General features: G+C 39.3%; 1 protein-coding gene across 3 annotated transcripts in view; it reads right to left on the reverse strand.

The window, feature by feature from the left end:
* Nucleotides 1–19,059, reverse strand: part of MYO16 (myosin XVI) — a 700,871-nt gene that overhangs the window by 23,148 nt on the left and 658,664 nt on the right. For all 3 annotated transcript variants that reach the window (XM_064361880.1, XM_064361879.1, XM_021677383.2), the window contains exon 34: nt 12,279–12,370. In XM_064361880.1, coding sequence (XP_064217950.1) covers nt 12,279–12,370 — 92 coding nt within the window. The remainder of the gene's footprint in view (nt 1–12,278; nt 12,371–19,059) is intronic.

Here is a 19,059-nt window from a genome sequence, read left to right on the forward strand (position 1 = left end):
AAATAAAGTGAGAAGACAAGATTAGAGAAAAAAAGAGTGAAAAGAAATGAACAAAGCCTCCAAGAAATATGGGACTGTGAAAAACCCAAATCTATGTTTGATTGGTACCTAAAAGTGATAGGGAGAATGGAACCAAGTTGGAAAACACTCTTTAGGATATTATCCAGGAGAACTTCCCCAACCTAGCAAGGAAGGCCAACATTCAAATTCAGGAAATACAGACAACACCACAAAGATACTCCTTGAGAAGAGCAACCCCAAGACACATGATTATCAGATTCACCAAAGTTGAAATGAAGGAAAAATGTTAAGGGCGGCCAGAGAGACAGGTGACATTACCCACAAAGGGAAGCCCATCAGACTAACAGTGAACCTTTCTGCGGAAACCTTGTAAGACAGAAGAGAGTGGGGCCAACATTCAACATTCTTAAAGAAAATAATTTTCAACCCAGAAATTCATATTCAGCCAAACTCAGCTTCACAAGTGAAGGAGAGATAAAATCCTTTACAGACAAGCAAATGCTGAGAGATTTTGTCACCACCAAACCTGCCTTATAAGAGCTCCTGAAGGAAGCATTAAACATGGAAAGAAACAACCAGTACCAGCCACTGCAAAAACACACCAAATTGTAAATATCATCAACACTATGAAGAAACTGCATCAACTAACGGGCAAAATAACCAGCTAGCATCATAATGGCAGGATCAAATTCACACATAACAATATTAACCTTAAATGTAAACGGGATAAATGCCCCAATTAAAAGACACAGACTGGAAAACTGGATGAAGAGTCAAGACCCATCACTGTGCTGTATTCAGGAGAGTCATCTCATGTGCAAAGACACACATAGGCTCAAAATAAAGGGATGGAGAAATATTAAGCAACTGGAAAGAAGAAGAAAAAAAGAAGCAGCAAGAGTTGCAATCCTAGTCTCTGATAAAACAGACTTTAAACCAACAAGAGACAAAGAAAGGTATTACATAATGGTAAAGGGATCAATGCAACAAGAAGAGCTAACTATCCTAAATATATATGCACTCAATACAGGAGCACCCAGATTTATAAAGCAAGTTCTTAGAGACCTTCAAAGAGACTTAGACTCCCACACAGTAATAGTGGGAGACTTTAATACCCCACTGTCAATATTAAACAGATCAATGAGATAAAAAATCAGCAAGGATATCAAGAACTTGAATTCAGCTCTGGACCAAGCAGACCTAATAGACATCTACAGAACTCTCCACCCCAGATCAACAGAATAAACACTCTTCTCAGCACCACATCACACTTATTCTAAAATTGACCACATAATTGGAAATAAAACAGTCCTCAGCAAATGCAAAAGAATGGAAATCATAGCAAACACTCTCTCAGACCACATTGCAATCAAATTGGAACTCAGGAATAAGAAACTCACTCAAAACCACACAACTATATAGAAACTGAACAACCTTCTCCTGAATGACTGCTGGGTAAATACAAAATTAAGGCAGAAATAAAGATGTTCTTTGAAACCAATGTTCTTTGTTTCAAAGATGTCTTTGAAACAAAGACACAATGTGCCGGAAATCTGAGACACATGTAAAGCAGTGTGTAGAGGGAAATTTATAGCACTAAATGGCCACAAGAGAAAGCAGGAAAGAGCTAAAATCGACACCCTAACATCACAATGAAAAGAGCTAGAGAAGCAAGAGCAAACAAATTCAAAAGCTAGCAGAAGATAAGAAATAACTAAGATCAGAGAAGAACTGAAGGAGATAGAGACACGAAAATCCCTTCAAAAAAAATAAATGAATCCAGGAGCTGGTTTTTTGAAAAGATCAACAAAATAGATAGACCACTAGCCAGACTAATAAAGAAGAAAAGAGAGAAGAATCAAAACGACACAATAAAAATGACAAAGAGGATATTACCACCAATCCCACAGAAATGCAAACTACCATCAGAGAATACTATAAACACTTCTTTGCAAATAAACTAGAAAATCTAGAAGAAATGGATAAATTCCTGGATACATACACCATGCCAAGACTAAACCAGGAAGAAGTCGAATCCCTGAATAGATCAGTAACAAGTTCTGAAATTGAGGCATCAATTAATGGTTTACCAACCAAAAAATGTCCAAGACCAGATCAATTTACAGTCAAATTCTACCAGAGGTACAAAGAGGAGCTGGTACTATTCCTTCTGAAACTATTCTAAACAACAGAGAAAGAGGGAATCCTCCCAAACTCATTTTATGACACCAACATCATCCTGATTCCAAAACCTGGCAGAGACACAACAACAATAACAAAAATTCAATATCCCTGATGAACATCGATGCAAAAATCCTCAATAAAATACTGGCAAACAGAATCCAGCAGCACATCAAAAAGGTTATTTACCATGATTAAGTCTGCTTCATCCCTAAGATGCAAGGCTGGTTCAACATATGCAAATCAACAAATGTAATCCGTCACATAAACAGAACCAATGACAAAAACCACATGATTAACTCAAGAGACACAGAAAAGTCCTTCGACAAAATTCAACAGCCCTTCATGCTAAACACTCTCAAAAAACCAGATATCGACGGAACGTATCTCAAAATAATAAGAGCTATTTATGACAAACCCACAGCCAATATCATACTGACTGGGCAAAAACTGAAAGCATTCTCTTTGAAAACTGACACAAGACAAGTATACCCTCTCTCACCACTCCTATTCAACATAGTATTGGAAGTTCTGGACAGGGCAATCAGGCAAGAGAAAGAAATAAAGGTATTCATTTAGGAAAAGAGGAAGTCAAATTGTGTCTGTTTGCAGATGACAATTGTATATTTAGAAAAGCCCATCATCTCAGCCCAAAATCTCCTTAAGCTGATAAGCAACTTCAGTAAAGTCTCAGGATACAAAATCAATGAGCAAAAATCACAAGCATTCCTATACACCAATAATAGACAAACAGAGAGCCAAATCATGAGTGAATTCCCATTCACAATTGCTACAAAGAGAATAAAATACCTAGGAATACAACTTCCAAAAGATGTGAAGGAACTCTTCAAGGAGAACTACAAACCACTGCTCAAGGAAATAATGAGGACACAAACAAATGGAGAAACATTCCATGCTTATGGATAAGAAGAATCAATATCATAAAAATGGCCATACTGTCCAAAGTAATTTACAGATTCAATGCTATCCCCATCAAGCTACCATTGACTTTCTTCACAGATTGGAAAAAACCTACTTTAAATTTCATATGGAACCAAAAAAAGAGCTTGCATAGCTAAGACAATTCTAGGCAAAAAGAACAAAGCTGGAGGCATCATACTACCTGACTTCAAACTATACTACCAGGCTATAGTAACAAAAACAGCATGATACTGGTACCAAAATAGATATATAGACCAATGGAACAGAACAGAGGCCTCAGAAATAATGTCACACATCTACAACCATCTGATCATTGGCAAACCTGACAAAAATAGGCAATGGGGAAAGGATTCCCTATTTAATAAATGGTGTTAGGAAAACTGGCTAGCCATATACAGAAAGCCGAAACTGGATCCCTTCCTCACACCTTATACAAAAATTAACTCAAGATGGATTAGAGACTTAAACGTAAGACCTAAAACCATAAATACCCTAGAAGAAAACCTAGGCAACACTATTCAGGACATAGGCATGGGCAAATACTTCATGACTAAAACACCAAAAGCAATGGCAATAAAGCCAAAATTGACAAATCAGATCTAATTAAACTAAAAAGCTTCTGCACAGCAAAGGAAACTCTCATCAGAGTGAACAGGTAACCTACAGAGTGGGAGAAAATATTTGCAATCTATCCATCTGACAAGGGATAATATCCAGAATCTACAAAGAACTTAAACAAATTTACAAGAATAAAACAACCCCATCAAAAAGTGGGCAAAGGATATGAAAAGACACTTCTCAAAAGAAGACATTTATGCAACCAACAAACATATTAAAAAAAGCTTATCATCACTGGTCATTAGAGAAATGCAAATCAAAACCACAATGGGATACCATCTCACACCAGTTAGAATGGCAATCATTAAAAAGTCAGGAAACAACAGATGCTGAAGAGGATGTGGAGAAATAGGAATGCTTTTACACTGCTTGTGGGAGTATAAATTAGATCAACCATTGTGGAAGACAGTGTGGCAATTCCTCAAGGATTGAAAACTAGAAATACTATTTGACCCAGCAATCCCATTACTGGGTATATACCCAAAGGATTACAAATCATTTTACTATAAAGACACATGCTCATGTATGTTTATTGTGGAAATGTTCACAACAGCAAAGACTTGGAACCAACCCAAATGTCCATCAATGATAACTGGATAAAGAAAACATGGCACATATACACCATAGAATACTATGCAGGTGAGAAAAAGGATGAGTTCATGTCCTTTGAAGGGACATGGATGAATCTAGAAACCATCATTCTCAGCAAACTAACACAAGAACAGAAAACCAAACATCTCATGTTCTCACTCATAAGTGGGAGTTCAACAATGAGAACACATGGACGCAGGGAGGGGAACATTACACACTGGCACCTGTCAGCGGGTGGGGGGCTAGGGGAGGGATAACATTAGGAGAAATATCTAATGTAGATGACGGGTTGATGGGTGCAGGAAACCATCTTGGCATGTGTATACCTATGTAGAAAACCTGCACATTCTACACATGTACCCCAGAACTTAAAGTATAATAAATAAAAAACAACAGAAATCAATAAAACAGACAAACAATAGAGATAATCAATAAAATCAAAAGCTACTTTAAAAAAAAATCAATAAAATTGATAAACCTGTAGTTAAACAGACCAAGAAAACACAATAAGCAAAATGTTTGCCCTGCATGAAACTGGCACGGAATATTATGCAGAATATGTGGAAAATTCCTAACACCATCAAGAAAATCATGCAAACCAGTTAGGAAATCAGAAAAGCACGTATTTGGATTAACAAGTCTGAGAATATGTGAAAATACTGCTTAGCAACCACGAAATATAAAATAAAACCACAATAAGATCCATTTTACATTTATCATATTGGCAAAAAATAAAATGAATAATTAAACCAAGTGTTTACCAGGAGAGATGAAAAACTTCACTCTCTTTTAAAAGTATATACATTGATTTAACCTTTTAGGGGAGTAATTTAGCAATAACCACTGTGGTTGAAAATGTCCATGAGCAGAAACTTAGCACTTCCATTTCTAGGAGAACCTTTGGCATTATTTTTTTCAATTGTAAATTAGAGGCATTTTCAGTGTTGTTAATTGTAACATGGCTTGTAACACTGATAACTTGGAAATGATTTTTATGTAAGTTTTCCATTCACTTTTGTCAAACTGTAGACATGTTCTTAAGAAATACCATCACCATACGTATATGGAACTTGTTTCTTAGAAAAGTTTCCAATGGAGGAGGCATGTTTGCATCTAAAAAGCAATCTGCCTTGTGCTCCTCTGGCTCCCTGAGGCACCACAGCACCCAGGACCAGAAGCAGCAGGTCATGCGGCACCTGCCCTTCAGTCCCTAATGCGTTTCCCTCCTCCTGACCTTGCTCCCTGCCATGCTTGTTGAAGGAATATGAATATAATTTTGCACTAAATATGTGCTGGTCATCAGAAGTTTATTGTATTGATACCTCAGCCCTAAAGTTTTATTTTTTATTTTTTGAGAGAGAGGGTCTCTGTTGCTTAGGCTGGAGTGCAATGGTGTGAAGACCGCTCACCACAACCTCAATCTCCTGAGCTCAAGTCATCCTCCTGCCTCAGTCTTCTGAGTAGCTGGGACTACAGGTGTCAACCCTAAAGTCTGTACATTTCACCTGGAGCTAATACGTAGAATAAAATAACAAGTGGGAGGAACACGTATAAAAACAGAAAAAAAAAAAGTCCTTCTGCAGCAACAAGAAGCTGTTTGCAGAATAATCTGTAGAAACTGAGACTATTATATATTTTTACATTTTAAAGGCATGCATATCATTAGTTATTACTTGTGAATGTGATATGATTTATGAGTACACCTATGCTCAGTGAAGGTGCAAACATGGATGAAGGGCTATGTGCCAACTTCACTGTGATGACTCACTTCTGGTGTGGTAGGCAGGGATGAGACTGAGAACTAGGATACATGTTTTTCCATTTTTCCATGTAGCTCTAAAGTAAGTACTGCAAAATGTTAGACTTATTAAAGGTGGGTGTTTCATTAATCATTGTTTCTTTCTAAGTTTATAATATTCTATTTTAAAAATCACACATATAATAGATTTTACCAAAGTCCCAGATAAATGTTGGGTTCTCTTGATCCAATCTAATCTCCTACATATTTTAGACAGCACCTACAATGTTAAAATCAGAACCGTTTTTCACAATATTAACCCTGCAAAGAAAGGAGTAACGAGAGCAAGCAAGCTTTGTGATTTATATATATATATATATATATATATCACCTACAGTATTCCAGGCAGCATGCTAGGCAGGTTACATATATTTTCTTTAACTGATCTCCAAAATTATCATTTTTGTGCACTTACATGATAAATAATGAATCTGGGATTCTTATCTAGTTATTTTCTTTTCTTCTCTTTTAAAACCAGTTAAATTAATACTGAAATTGTTGTTACCTAGAATTTATAGTTAGCCACATGTTTTCAATTAGTTTGTTACTCCTCCACTATACAATAACATTGCTAACTGCAGATTTCCCATCTAGAAGGTGAGCTTGCAGAAATATCACAAGACTTTTTCCTCTTTAAAACATAGTCACAGTCAGGTGCGGTGGCTCACTCCTGTAATCCCAGCACCTTGGGAGGCCGAGGCAGGCAGATCATTTGAGGTCAGGAGTTCGAGACCAGCCTGACCAACATGGTGACACCCTGTCTCTACTAAAAATACAAAAATAATTAGCCAGGTGTGGTGGCGCACACCTGTAATCCAGCTACTCAGGAGGCTGAGGCAAGAGCATCACTTGAACCTGGGAGGTGGAGGTTGCAGTGAGCCAAGATCATGCCACTGCACTTCAGCCTGGGACAGAGGGAGACTCCATCTCAAAAAACAAACAAACAAACAAACATAGTCACTACTCTGACTTCTTATTCTCTTAAAATTAAATCCTCCTTGTTGATAATAGTGTCTTGATCAGAAAAACTGTGCATTTATATATGCTTAGGATATGTTAATAAATACAGTGCAATCTTATGATAGAAAAATACAAAATACAGGATACGTTTTCGTTTTTTATTTTTCAAATTTCTGTTTATCTCTATTGGACATGACCTTTCCCATACCATCAAATTAATTTACCACCTTCATTTCTCGCACATAATCTGTAAGTCATGAGTGGTGAGTACGGATTCCCTGAACGCTGGCTGTGTGCAAGAGCTGTGCATGCCAGATCTCCTTCTCTTCGTAGTTCATATATGATTATATAAAATACACATTTATATATGTTTCCTTTTGAAAGGGTTACCTAGTTTCTGCTCCCTGACATATCTTTAGAATTATCATTTAATGATTTAATGAAATATTTCTACATTTCATTATTGTATCTAACACAATGTTTTAATTCCATGCTATAATATATGTCAGTCTATATAACAAATACAATGAATACAGAAAGGAGGCACTGGATTTACTTAGTGCTCTGCAACTCTTAATTTTGTTGCTATGTGACATTACAAAAAGGTTTATTTGATTATTCAGTAAAGCACCACATAACCATTTGCTTTTTGATGTGACTCCATTACTTACTGATTTTATTACGGCTTTCATTGGCAGCTATGGCAGGAGTGGCCTGGATATTTATGAAGATCTTGGGTCCCAGACTGCCATGATTTTATCAAAGACCATGAATGATTTCTTACAATGAATATCTGAATATGATCAATATTCACAATAACTTTTTGTATTCTTTACAAAAACAAAAGAATATTTTTTAAAACTTGGCAAGACATATGATAAATGCCCATAATGAAAATAAAAGAACATAAAGCCCACGATATTACTGTGGAGAGCAGACTGTGAGAGGAACAAGAAGGCAAGAAGGAAAAGGTGGTAGAGTTAAAATAGCAACGTAAATAGAGATAGCCTGTGCTCAAATGAAGAAGTTAAACATCTCTCTTCTCAACGTCAGGTGTGGACCTCTAAACAGATGCGTAAGTAGAAATCTTCATGCTGAGGGCAAGCACCACACAGTTCTGTTTCTTAGTGTCCCCTTCTGCTATCATTCTGCCTTGAGGACATCCTCCCACCTCCCTGTGACTTTCATGCTTTTGCTCTATTTATAAATTGTGGGCTTCCTGTGTCAGGTTACCTGGCCCTCTGAGTCAGCAGAGGATTGCCATCATGGCAAAAAATGCCAAGAAGTCATTTTTGGCTGGATGACGCTCTCAGCATTTCCTCCACTGCTGAGCCTCTCGCCACGGAGTTACTTCTAAAGGATTGCATCACGCCAAATAGCGTAAACTTAAAAAGATGCAAAATCTCATAAAATGGCAAGTAGATAAATGTCAGATTCCTTTCATAAATGCTGTCTAATTCCAAAGCCAGTTTAAAATACTTCTATAACCTATGAAATTCTAGATCTGAGTCCTGGGAACTGCCACTAAGCTCCCTCAAGGGCCAGTGTGTGGAATTCCATGATGTCATCTCTCGAGGCCGGTTTTATTCATGCCCAGTGCTTGGGAAGCACAGAGCACAGGTCTTTCAAGCCCTCTACAAAAGGAGCACACATGAACACAGCCCCATGCACAGCGCAGCAAATGTCCCGGCTTTTGCTATTTTCAAAGATTTTACGTAAAATTAATTTTCACTACTTTCATGTAAAGCCATTATAGTTTCAAATTTATAAAAAATTATAATGGAGTACATCAACTACATTCTCTGCATGTTTTTTCTACATAAACAACCACCATATACTGAGGCTCTAGCCCTATCAGAAAATGTTTTGTGTCTATTTTGAGAACAAATGAAGAGTTTGTATACTTAGTGTAAAAAAAAAATACTTGTTTGGATGTAAAACTTTATGGATAATAACAATACAATTAAATGTGTGTATTAGTCAAAGTTCTGATTTCTAAGCAAAGGAAACTAAGTCTGGACATCTCAGGCAGGTGGAGGTTTCACTGGAAGGCAAAGGAAAGACATGAACTATGACAGAAAGGTCTGGCGAGTGGGTGAGGTGGATGCAGGGGCCAGCAGGCAGCATGCTCTGAGCAAAGCTCTTCTCTCACTAATATTCTTCTCCTGGTGCTGCATGGAGCCATTACTAGCCAATGTCACCCCATGGAGCCAGGTCCTTTGTTGTCCCTTCCATTACATGTCCCTCACTCTGTATCCATGGTAGGTAGGTTGACTGAGCCCATCTCACATGTATTAGTGCAGCCATCAAAGCAGGGGAGGAAGAGGGAGTCCCTTCCCTTACATTTTCATCACTGTAGGTGCGAAACATAAATGTGGGACTGGCAGGAAAAAGACAAATCACAGATGTCCACTATGGCTACTGAAGACTTTTATTTTGAACCAAAAATTTTTTTAATTTTATGAAGCAGGCCAGGCTTGGTGGCTTAAGCCTGTAATCCCAGCACTTTGGGAGGCCGAGGCGGGTGGGATCACTTGAGGTCAGGAGTTCGAGACCAGCCTGACCAACATGATGAAACCCCGTCTCCACTAAAAATACAAAATTAGCTGGCTGTGGTGATGCACACCTGTAGTCTCAGTTACTCGCGAGGCTCAGGTAGGAGAATTGCTTGAACCCAGGAGGCAGAGGTTGCAGTGAGCTGAGATTGTGCCATTGTATTCCAGCCTGGGCAACAAGAGCAACACTGTGTCTCAGAAATAAATAAATAAATGAATTTCATGAAACAGTTGAATGACTCCTCTATTCCTTTTAATGGGTTATGACAAGTTCATTCTCAGAAATGAAACATACAATCTTGATTTCCATTCAAACTGTGGACTCCGTGAATTGTCCATATGATCTTTGGCAAATTACTGACTCTATTTTCTCTTTTCTTCAGTTAACATAATGCCAGACATTTTATCTTCTTTGAAAGGATTTTATTAAAACTGCTGATGAGGCTAATGAAAATATAGGCATCTTCAAAGAGAAATTTCATTTTTGGTCAGCATTTAATTTTACTGCTACATGCCCAATCTGCCCAGGACTGGATTTTGTAGAATTTCTATTTAATTGCATTAGTAGAAAAGCTAAAATACTGCTTCCCTGTGCGTGTCCGCACTTCTTGTATTGTCACATGAGAGAGAAATTCCGAAAGCCATTAAACACACAGTTTCCCATAACTCTTACAGCTTCTCACCAGTAAGGAATCTGTCTCATCAGGTGAGTGCCCACAATTTGCATGAAAAGAAAATAAGCATGGTTTTCAGTTTCCTTGAAAAAAAGAATGTGGCCCAAGATGACTGGCAGTTCCTGCTTCATCTGGGATGTCTGCATTTGAAAACAAGCCTTCTTTGAAATCCGAGAGTGGAAAATGATTCCTGATGACCTTTCCCATCTCTCTTTGATTCTTAGCCAAACGGAGAGGAAAAGTCACAAAGCTGCCTACTGTATATACCGTCTTTCAAATGACTCCCTTTGTCTAAGAACCGAATTGTAGGGGCAGGCCTGGAAAGGATGTCAGATGGCCTAGCATTGTGTTCTAATGTACAGGAGTCAGGCTGATAATACAAAAATCAAACCACTGTTTATGACCAGGAGGTTCCCCTGTGCACAAGCTCAGATGAAGCACTTGTGATGGTTACAAGGTAAAGGAGATGCATCTCTAAGGACTAGAGGGGAGATTAGGACAATCTATTATTGCAACCAATCAGCATTTTCTTTCTATTTCAGTGACTGGATATCAGTGCAAATGATTTCAGTAGATTGCCTACTGTAAGATTTATTCTTAAGATTCAAATTATTGATTTTTCTCACTACCTCATCAGTGTTATTTAGAAAAATCTCAGCTGATAATATGGACATGCCTCCATAATGCTAAATATTCCAATGAAAGCTGATCATTAGCTGGATAGTTGATTTCATGGAAACATCTGGATACTTGGCTGAAGTTATTTTAGATTTTTATGTAGATGTTTGACATAAGAATTGTGCTGTAACTTGAGATAAAATGAGAATCCTGTTGCTAAAGCAATAATCTGTTAATATATTGATAACAAAATCTCTCTAATTTGTGGTTTGTTCATCACCTTGAATGCAACATTATATATCTTAAAGATAATTATTTAAAGTATATTTTAAAATTCAACAAAATTCAAAAGGAAAACAACGGTGGCTCAAGACTGTAATCCCAGCCCTTCGGGAGACCAAGGTAGGTGGATCACAAGGTTAGGTATTCAAGACCAGCCTGGCCAATGTGACGAAACTCTGTCTCTACTAAAAACACAAAAATTAGCCAGGTGTGGTGGTGGGTGCCTGTAATCCCAGCTACTCAGGAGCCTGAGGCAGGAGAATCACTTGAACCTGGGAGGCAGAAGTTGTAGTGAGCCAAGATCATGCCACTGAACTCCAGCCTGGGTGACAGAGTGAGACTCTGTCTTGAAAAAGAAAAAAAAGGAGAAAACACTCTATTGTACAATATACATTTTTTACTTTCTAAAAGCACCAGTGGGCTTTTTTTTTTCCCCTTGAAGTGATTATCTTGTTTATTTTGGTGAAATTGTTAGGGCCAGACACAGGAAACACTGACATGGAACCAGTAATACACATCCAAACAGTTTTGTGAACTGCAATCCCGTTTTGATTTTACTAAGTTCTCATCATGTCATATTTTAAATGAATGTGAATTACATGGAATTGGAGGTCATAACTGAGATAAAATGAAGCCACAGGTGGTTCATGCATTTCATTCCCAGGTGTGGTCACTTAGAGTCGTCCTATTTTAGCCAAGGTCAAATGCATAGCAACTTCATTCAGCAGGTTTAATATCATCTTCACCCAACAGTAATTTTAAAGTACCACAATATAAATTAAATCTACAATATTCCATTTAAAACTACTTATGACGTTTTAGTTGTTTTGGACATTGTTCTTTATTTTGGAAACAGGCAGAAAATTGTAGTCAGCTGAGGCGGAGAGAGACCGCTCAGATGAAGGAGTGCGGGGCAGAGGTGAGAGCAGCTGAGCTCTCCATTTCACACAGAGCATCTATTCGTAACATGTTAACGAATACCTTGTCATAAGTGAATTCCATTTGTCACTGTACATGTGAGCAGATAGATGTCATTACCTGAGTGGTGTGACTGTCCCTGTGTCTCTGAAATGAGGAAGGTCCTGTGCCACTCACAGACAACCGTGAGTATCCGTCCTCTTCGGATAAACCTATTGAGGTCAACACAGATCGGGAGTTAAATAGTGTCTCCTTTTTCCAAATAAAGTCAGTCATGCACTCATTACAACAAACTAGAATTGTTATCTTTTACGAATTGAAATGATTATCCTTAAACACAAAGTAAATACTACATTTTGCAATGAAACATGGGCACACACAGTACCGTGGCAGCTTCATTTAGGAAAAAGGACATATCCTGCCAAGTAGATACAATGATAAGAAGGAAATACGTGATAACAGCACAAAAGTGAGCAGATACGTATTGAAGGGGAGAAGGGAAACTTCTAGAGACTGAAAAGGTTTGAAGAAGCAGCTGGGGTTGGTGATGGGCCCACTGAGTCGCTGGGGTGACTGCAGATGCCAGAGCGTGGCTGTCTTTGGTAGGACTGCAGGGAGGCGAGGAAGGGAACGGAAGTCAGATAGCGCAGAACTAAGCCTGCGCGTCCGATGAATTCCACTGGCCGTTTTGTGCAAAAGGAAGCAAAGAGATTGACTGATTTTCCGTGAGGAAAAGGCTGGGAGAGCTGCAGGTTCACAACGCACCAATTCACGAGCAACCACGTAGGGTAAGTCGCAGGTTGATGAAACTACATACCCCCCAACAACACGAAGTCACTACAAGGTAGCAATTGATGTTATTAATGATCCTTTATGATAAAAGCAGTTTCTCAGCCTCCACACTACTGGCATTTTGGCCTGTATAGTTCTTTGCAGTGGGGTCTGTCCCATGCACTTCAGGATGTTTAACAGCATCCCTGACCCCTACGCACTAGATACCAGCAGTACCCCCATCTGTGGCACCCAGAAATGTTCCCAGACATTGCCAAACATTCCTTGGAGGGTAAAGTCATCCCCCTACACTGGCTGAGAACCGCTGTGATAAAGGCATCATGCATCGATGCAAAGTGACTCGGTTAATAAACATGAACAGACAAAAAGAGAAATAAGAACCCAACCAAATGAATTCAACTCTGAGAACCTTAAATACTGAAGTGATTACTACGTTCTTCTGAAAGCATAATTAACTAGCACAGTGTAATTGATTAAACATATACATTAATCCTAAATTAAAAATCATTTGACAATCAGTGCACACTTTTCCAATTATAGGAGAGAGTTCCTCAGGGAAGTCCACAGAATCCTGTCAACACATACCAAGGCCTTCCAGGTGATCTTGATACATGTACGGATACCTTGTTATGGAAATGCTAACTTCATGAGGACTGGGCGGACTATGGCCAGTGGGTGGGTGGGGTGGTGTCTCATGCTGGAGAACAGATCTCGGCCACAGGCAGCAGCAGTAGCCTCAGGTGCTACATGGGAAGTGTCCGCAGGACACAGGAAAGGCTCTAATCACAGTGAATGTCGGAGCAGCCTGAAATTCACACAGGTGGAAGGGTGTGGCAATCCAAGATCAAGCACAATATGAAATTTCAAGAAACTAGATAAAGCAGATAGTTGGCAAAAAAATATGTTTCCAGGTTGTCGGGCACAATAAAGGGCTTGGGGTTCATGTGAAGGACCCCCTCTTTGAGGGGGATAAAGGATGGGGTGCTGGGGAGAAGTGGCTGACTGACAAGCAAGATAAATCTCCACTTCTAGAGGAACCATAGAGAAACCAGTTCGCCAGATGTCTTACTAAGACAGGGGATCTGAGGCAGGAGAAGACAATTGCGATCCACTTTTCAAAACTAAATTATAAATAAGAAGTTTGGGCTGGTTGCGGTGGCTCACGCCTATAATCCCAGAACTTTGGGAGACTGAGGTGGTGGATCACCTGAGGTCAGGAGTTCGAGACCAGCCTGGCCAACATAGTGAAATCCCGTCTCCACAAAAAATACATAATTACCCAGGCATGGTGGCACACATCTGTAGCCCCAGCTACTCTGGAGGAGTAGCAGGAGGCAGGAGAATTGCTTGAAACCAGGAGGCAGAGGTTGCAGTGAGCTGAGATTTTGCCACTGCACCCCAGCATGGGCGACGGAGTGAGACTCCATCTCAAAATAAATAAATAAAAAAACAAATAAATAAAATTAGAAGTTGGATCTCATAATCAAAAGAGAAACTCAATTAAATGGGTACAAACTCAGAGCAGAATCGATAGCCTGCTGAGCACTACATAGAGTCAATTAAATTAAGGTTAAAAACATTCATCAACAACCCCTTCCATAAGGTACTGGGAAATATAATGAAGAATGAAGAAAAGCCCCCACCCTTGAGGACGTTCATCGTTCAATGAGAATGGCCGTGAAGCTAAACACAGCAGAATGATTTCAGGATTAAGAGGAGTGAGTACAGGTAACGTTGAATAGGGTCTTGGAGAAGGCAAGGATTAATTCTGGTGGAGGGGACTAGAGAAAACTTCATGGTGGTGTTGCCAAAGGACCTGGGCCTTCCAGGAGGAGGAGAAACGTGGAAGGGGAAGACAGTCGAGAAGGACTTGCCTGGCTGAGAACACAAATGTGATAAGTCAACAAAACACAAGGAGGTTTCACGGAAATGTACCACAATTTGGAGACAATGGGTAGCACTGCAGACTTCGCAGAACAAATATGATGCCATTTTATCTAAGTCATGAGTTCAAAGGTCTTTCCTTCATAACTGTTGACTAAAACAAGAATGGGTCCCAGAACCTGAGGCAGAGCTCCACAGACAGGGACAGATGGCAAAGTGGGCAGGTGGATGCGTGCGGGTGGAGGGCCAGGCGAGGACAGCAGGGAGGGAGGCAGGTGAGTGGGTGCTGGGGGGACTGGCGTGCGGAGGAGGAGGTGGGACAAGCAACTGGGCCTGAGAAGTCAGAGGGAAGGGGATTTTTGGAGGTTGTAGCAAACAGGCCAAGGGTCCTCATCACGACCCATGCACCGAGGTTGTGAGAACTGAAAGGGGTAGAGTGACAGCCAGGAAGCGCCAAAAGTGTGAAGGAGGTTACACGGCAGGAGGGGTGTGTGTGTGTGTGTGCGCATGCACGTGCATGTGTGTGTGTTTACCAGCACAGTATTTTATTTACCCACCATATTAGAAGCAGTACCTTTTTAAGGCAAATAATTTTAAAACACCAAAGGCACAAAACATGAATTAGAAAAAAAGATTCATGTCTCTATATAAACATTAAAAATAAACATATTGACAATGTCCTAAAAATAAAACGTGTATTTTAAAAGAACAATATAGAACACTGAAATATGGTAAATAAGAGGCTTTATTAATTCTTAAAGCATTCTACAGATCAAAATAAAGGACCTACTCTTAGATTTTAAAAAATGGACAAAGAATAAGTTTAGAAAATAAAGGAGAAAAAATATGAATGACTACTAAGTATTACACATATTCAATTTCATTAAGAGTTCCAAGTAACGCATATGGGACTATAGTAGCACTCATTTTATCTAACAAAATAACACAAGTTTTAAAACCTTTTATTACAAAAATTTCAAACATAAAGAGAATATGTAGTGAAAATCCATGCACCCATTCCAACACTTTCGGCTGTCAATTTTATCCATTTGTATTCATTTTTCACTTAGATCCCAGAAATCATGTCATTTAATCTAAAAATATTTGTACATGTGTCCCTAACTGACAAGGACTTTTTTCTTTTCTTTTCTTTTTTTTTTTACATATCAAGGATTTCCTCATGTAGATAATGGGAACATGGCTAAGCAAAGGCTCCCAGAAAAGTCCCATGGTCTTGGTGGGGTAGAGAACCCCATCACGCATTTTAACCAGGGTGAAGACTCCAATCATGGTAGAGGAACATTTAAAGTGAACGTGGAGCCCTTTATCCGTGCCTTCATTAAAAGGTGGAATTCTGCCCAAGAAGGAACTTCAGCACATTCTGAGAAGCCCCCTCTGCTCCTCTTACCGCAGCAGCATTCTCCCAGGACCAGGCTTGTAGTCAACAATTCCCAGCTTAGAGATTCCTGTGTCCCTTGCTGAATGTAGTCTTTCCAGGGCAGCAACAGTGTGCTTCAAAAAGTTGAGCTTTTTGTCCATTTGATACAAACTATTTCAAAAATATTATATGTTTTATAATTCTTGCCCAAATGACAGCAAGAGTCAAGGTCTTCTGAAGCTGCATCGACCGTACCCTGCCCTTCAGATACGCAGCTCTTCTGCTCAAAGAAAACACACAGATGCTCAGGGGAAGGAATTCCCCAAAGCTGATCTCCATGGCATAATGGATACGCTGTGGACACCCTGTAGAACCTGCTGCTGTCCCTTTAAACCTGAGGGGGCAAAAGTCAGAAAGGCTTTGGCTTTGATTGAGGGTTTAGCTGGAAGGAGAAGCCTCTGCTCTCCTCTCCTCATGGATTGGAGGCTGCTCAGAGAATTAAAGTTAAACCTTCCTCCACAACACAAACAGGAATGGCTTTTAGGACATCCTCCTCATCACTGGGGTGGAGGCCTGGTCCCTATAGTTCTGGGTGATTTTTTAAGTAATTTTGAAAAGTGAGAGACTCTGAGGTCATGATTTCTACATGCAGAACCCAGTGGGTTCATGTGAAATCTTATATGAAGACAAGAATGAGAGGGACTTTAAAGGGGTGGCATGGCACTGAATTTTACATGGCTAACCGATTAGAATCTGCTAGGCACAATCTGTCATTATGTAGAGAACCAAACTTGATTAGTCAATGGCAAGTGGGTTTGAATTCTCTTTTTACATCTGTCCAGCTTTCCAAGTACTCCATTCCCTTCAAATCCTCTCTCCTCTCTTGGTCTCCATGAAACTGGACATCTGTCTTCTGTCTCTTGAGTGCCTCTTGTATGTCTCCATTTCCACCCTTCTCAATGTATATTTCTCAGAGTCGGGCATTCTATATGGTTTGGTCATCATATTGCTTTTCTTATTCTTCTTTATGATTGTTCCACTGATGCTATAGATCATCACCATGTCTCCAGCTTCTTGGAAAACTCTGGCTTTTCTTTCTCCATCCTGGAATCCTGGTCTATATTCCAAATCTGTAATCATCATTTATGGAAAAATCATCCATAATCAGAAGTCCTTCTCTCTTGAGCTCCAGATCCACTTATGGAACTAACCTCTTTGAGAATTGCCCTTCCCTTCTAAAGAGTGCAGTATTCTCCCATCAATCATCTCAAATTCTTGGAGTAATTCTTGACACCTCCCTCTTCTTGACTCCTATACCAAAATAGTTTTCAATACTCTTGCTTCATATACAAAACCTGCCAAGGCTTGAGTGAATGAATACAAAATTGGCACCCCCAAACTCAGTTTCCAATTCTATTGCTCACCCTGGATAGTACAATCAGGTACATCTCTCCAAAATAGCAGATAGTACCCCCTCAAAACCAGGACAGCACTTCCAGAGACACTCTTTAAATTGGCATTCATGGCCCTGTAGACTTCTATTTGTTTCTCTCCTGTACTATTTATCCACCTATTCTTTCAGAGAAGCTGATTCACACTGCTGTCACAACACATTGTACAGCAAATTCATGGAAATGTGCTCCCTTCTTTTCTGAACTAAACTCATTTTGAAAATCCCAACCTTCTCTATGAAGCATCCTTAGCAATCCCAGCGCACTGGAAACATCTTTTTCTTTTTTTTTTTTTTCAATCTATGTGGAAAGTAACAGAGTAATCATTATTTATGGTATTCCTTTGACACTTACTGCTGACTGTCCTATTTTGCAGTCTCCTTGGAATGTATTTTCAGTGTGCTACGTGGTTTCACCATTCACACAAAGAGGTCATCTGGTGTTGCTTAGGAATCATAGAGCTCCCATGCATAGCACAATGCCTACATGCAACAGGTGCACTTGATAAGTGCTTTGATTGACTAATGCACACCTCTCTCTTCACTGGGTTTCCTCTTGCCATCCTGCCTTTCATATTATTTTGAATCCTCTAACCTAGATATTAAATACACCCTTCCCCTGAACTCCACCCAGATATTCCTGCTTCTATTCATCCCTAAGACTCCAAATTGTAATGTCTGTCTTTGCCCTGAATACCAGAGTAAGCCATCAAAGTAATATTGTGTATTTGACTGTACATCTGGGCATTTGTGGGCATTTCACAAAGCACTTATCTACTGTTACAGCCTGTATGGTTTCAGAGAAGCGAATTCACTGCCTTGCACCTCATCTACCTCATTCATGTAATTGTTGTTTTTGTTGGATAAATCCTCATGACTCTTCTAGCTCTAAAACATATATTTTGTGAATAACTGTGTATAGGTATTATTTGTTGAGTATTAACTTTCTGCTAAAAATCATCATATAAAATACAGCAATCCATAAAGTAGGTTCTTTCATTATTCCCATTTTTAAGATTAGAAAATTGAAAAGCAGAGAGGTTAAGTAACTTGCCCATGGTCGGGGAGTTAATAAGCATCAGAGCTGAGCTTTAAACCAAGGCAGAATGACTCCTTAAGCACTGGGAACAATATTCCACTGCCAGGAAATAGCAGAGTGAGCATTTCAATCTGTTCCTCTTCAACCCTGACTTCTCAACTGCAGTGGAGAAAATGTAATTAAATAATATCAAAATTAGAAATTATTTAATGTGATTTTAAAATGCTTTTAACTAGGAAGATGAGTGGGGTAGGGCTTAGTCCATGCCCCAGGAGTTTTCTTTCTTTGCAAAGGTAACTTCTATTGTTTAAAATAGATGATTGCAAAATATTCCAGATTATCAGGTGAGGCTTGCTTC

This window comes from Aotus nancymaae, unplaced genomic scaffold (assembly GCF_030222135.1).
Source record: "Aotus nancymaae isolate 86718 unplaced genomic scaffold, 86718_ANA_hifiasm-v0.15.2.pri h1tg000044l, whole genome shotgun sequence".
NCBI classification, from domain to species: Eukaryota; Metazoa; Chordata; class Mammalia; order Primates; family Aotidae; genus Aotus; species Aotus nancymaae.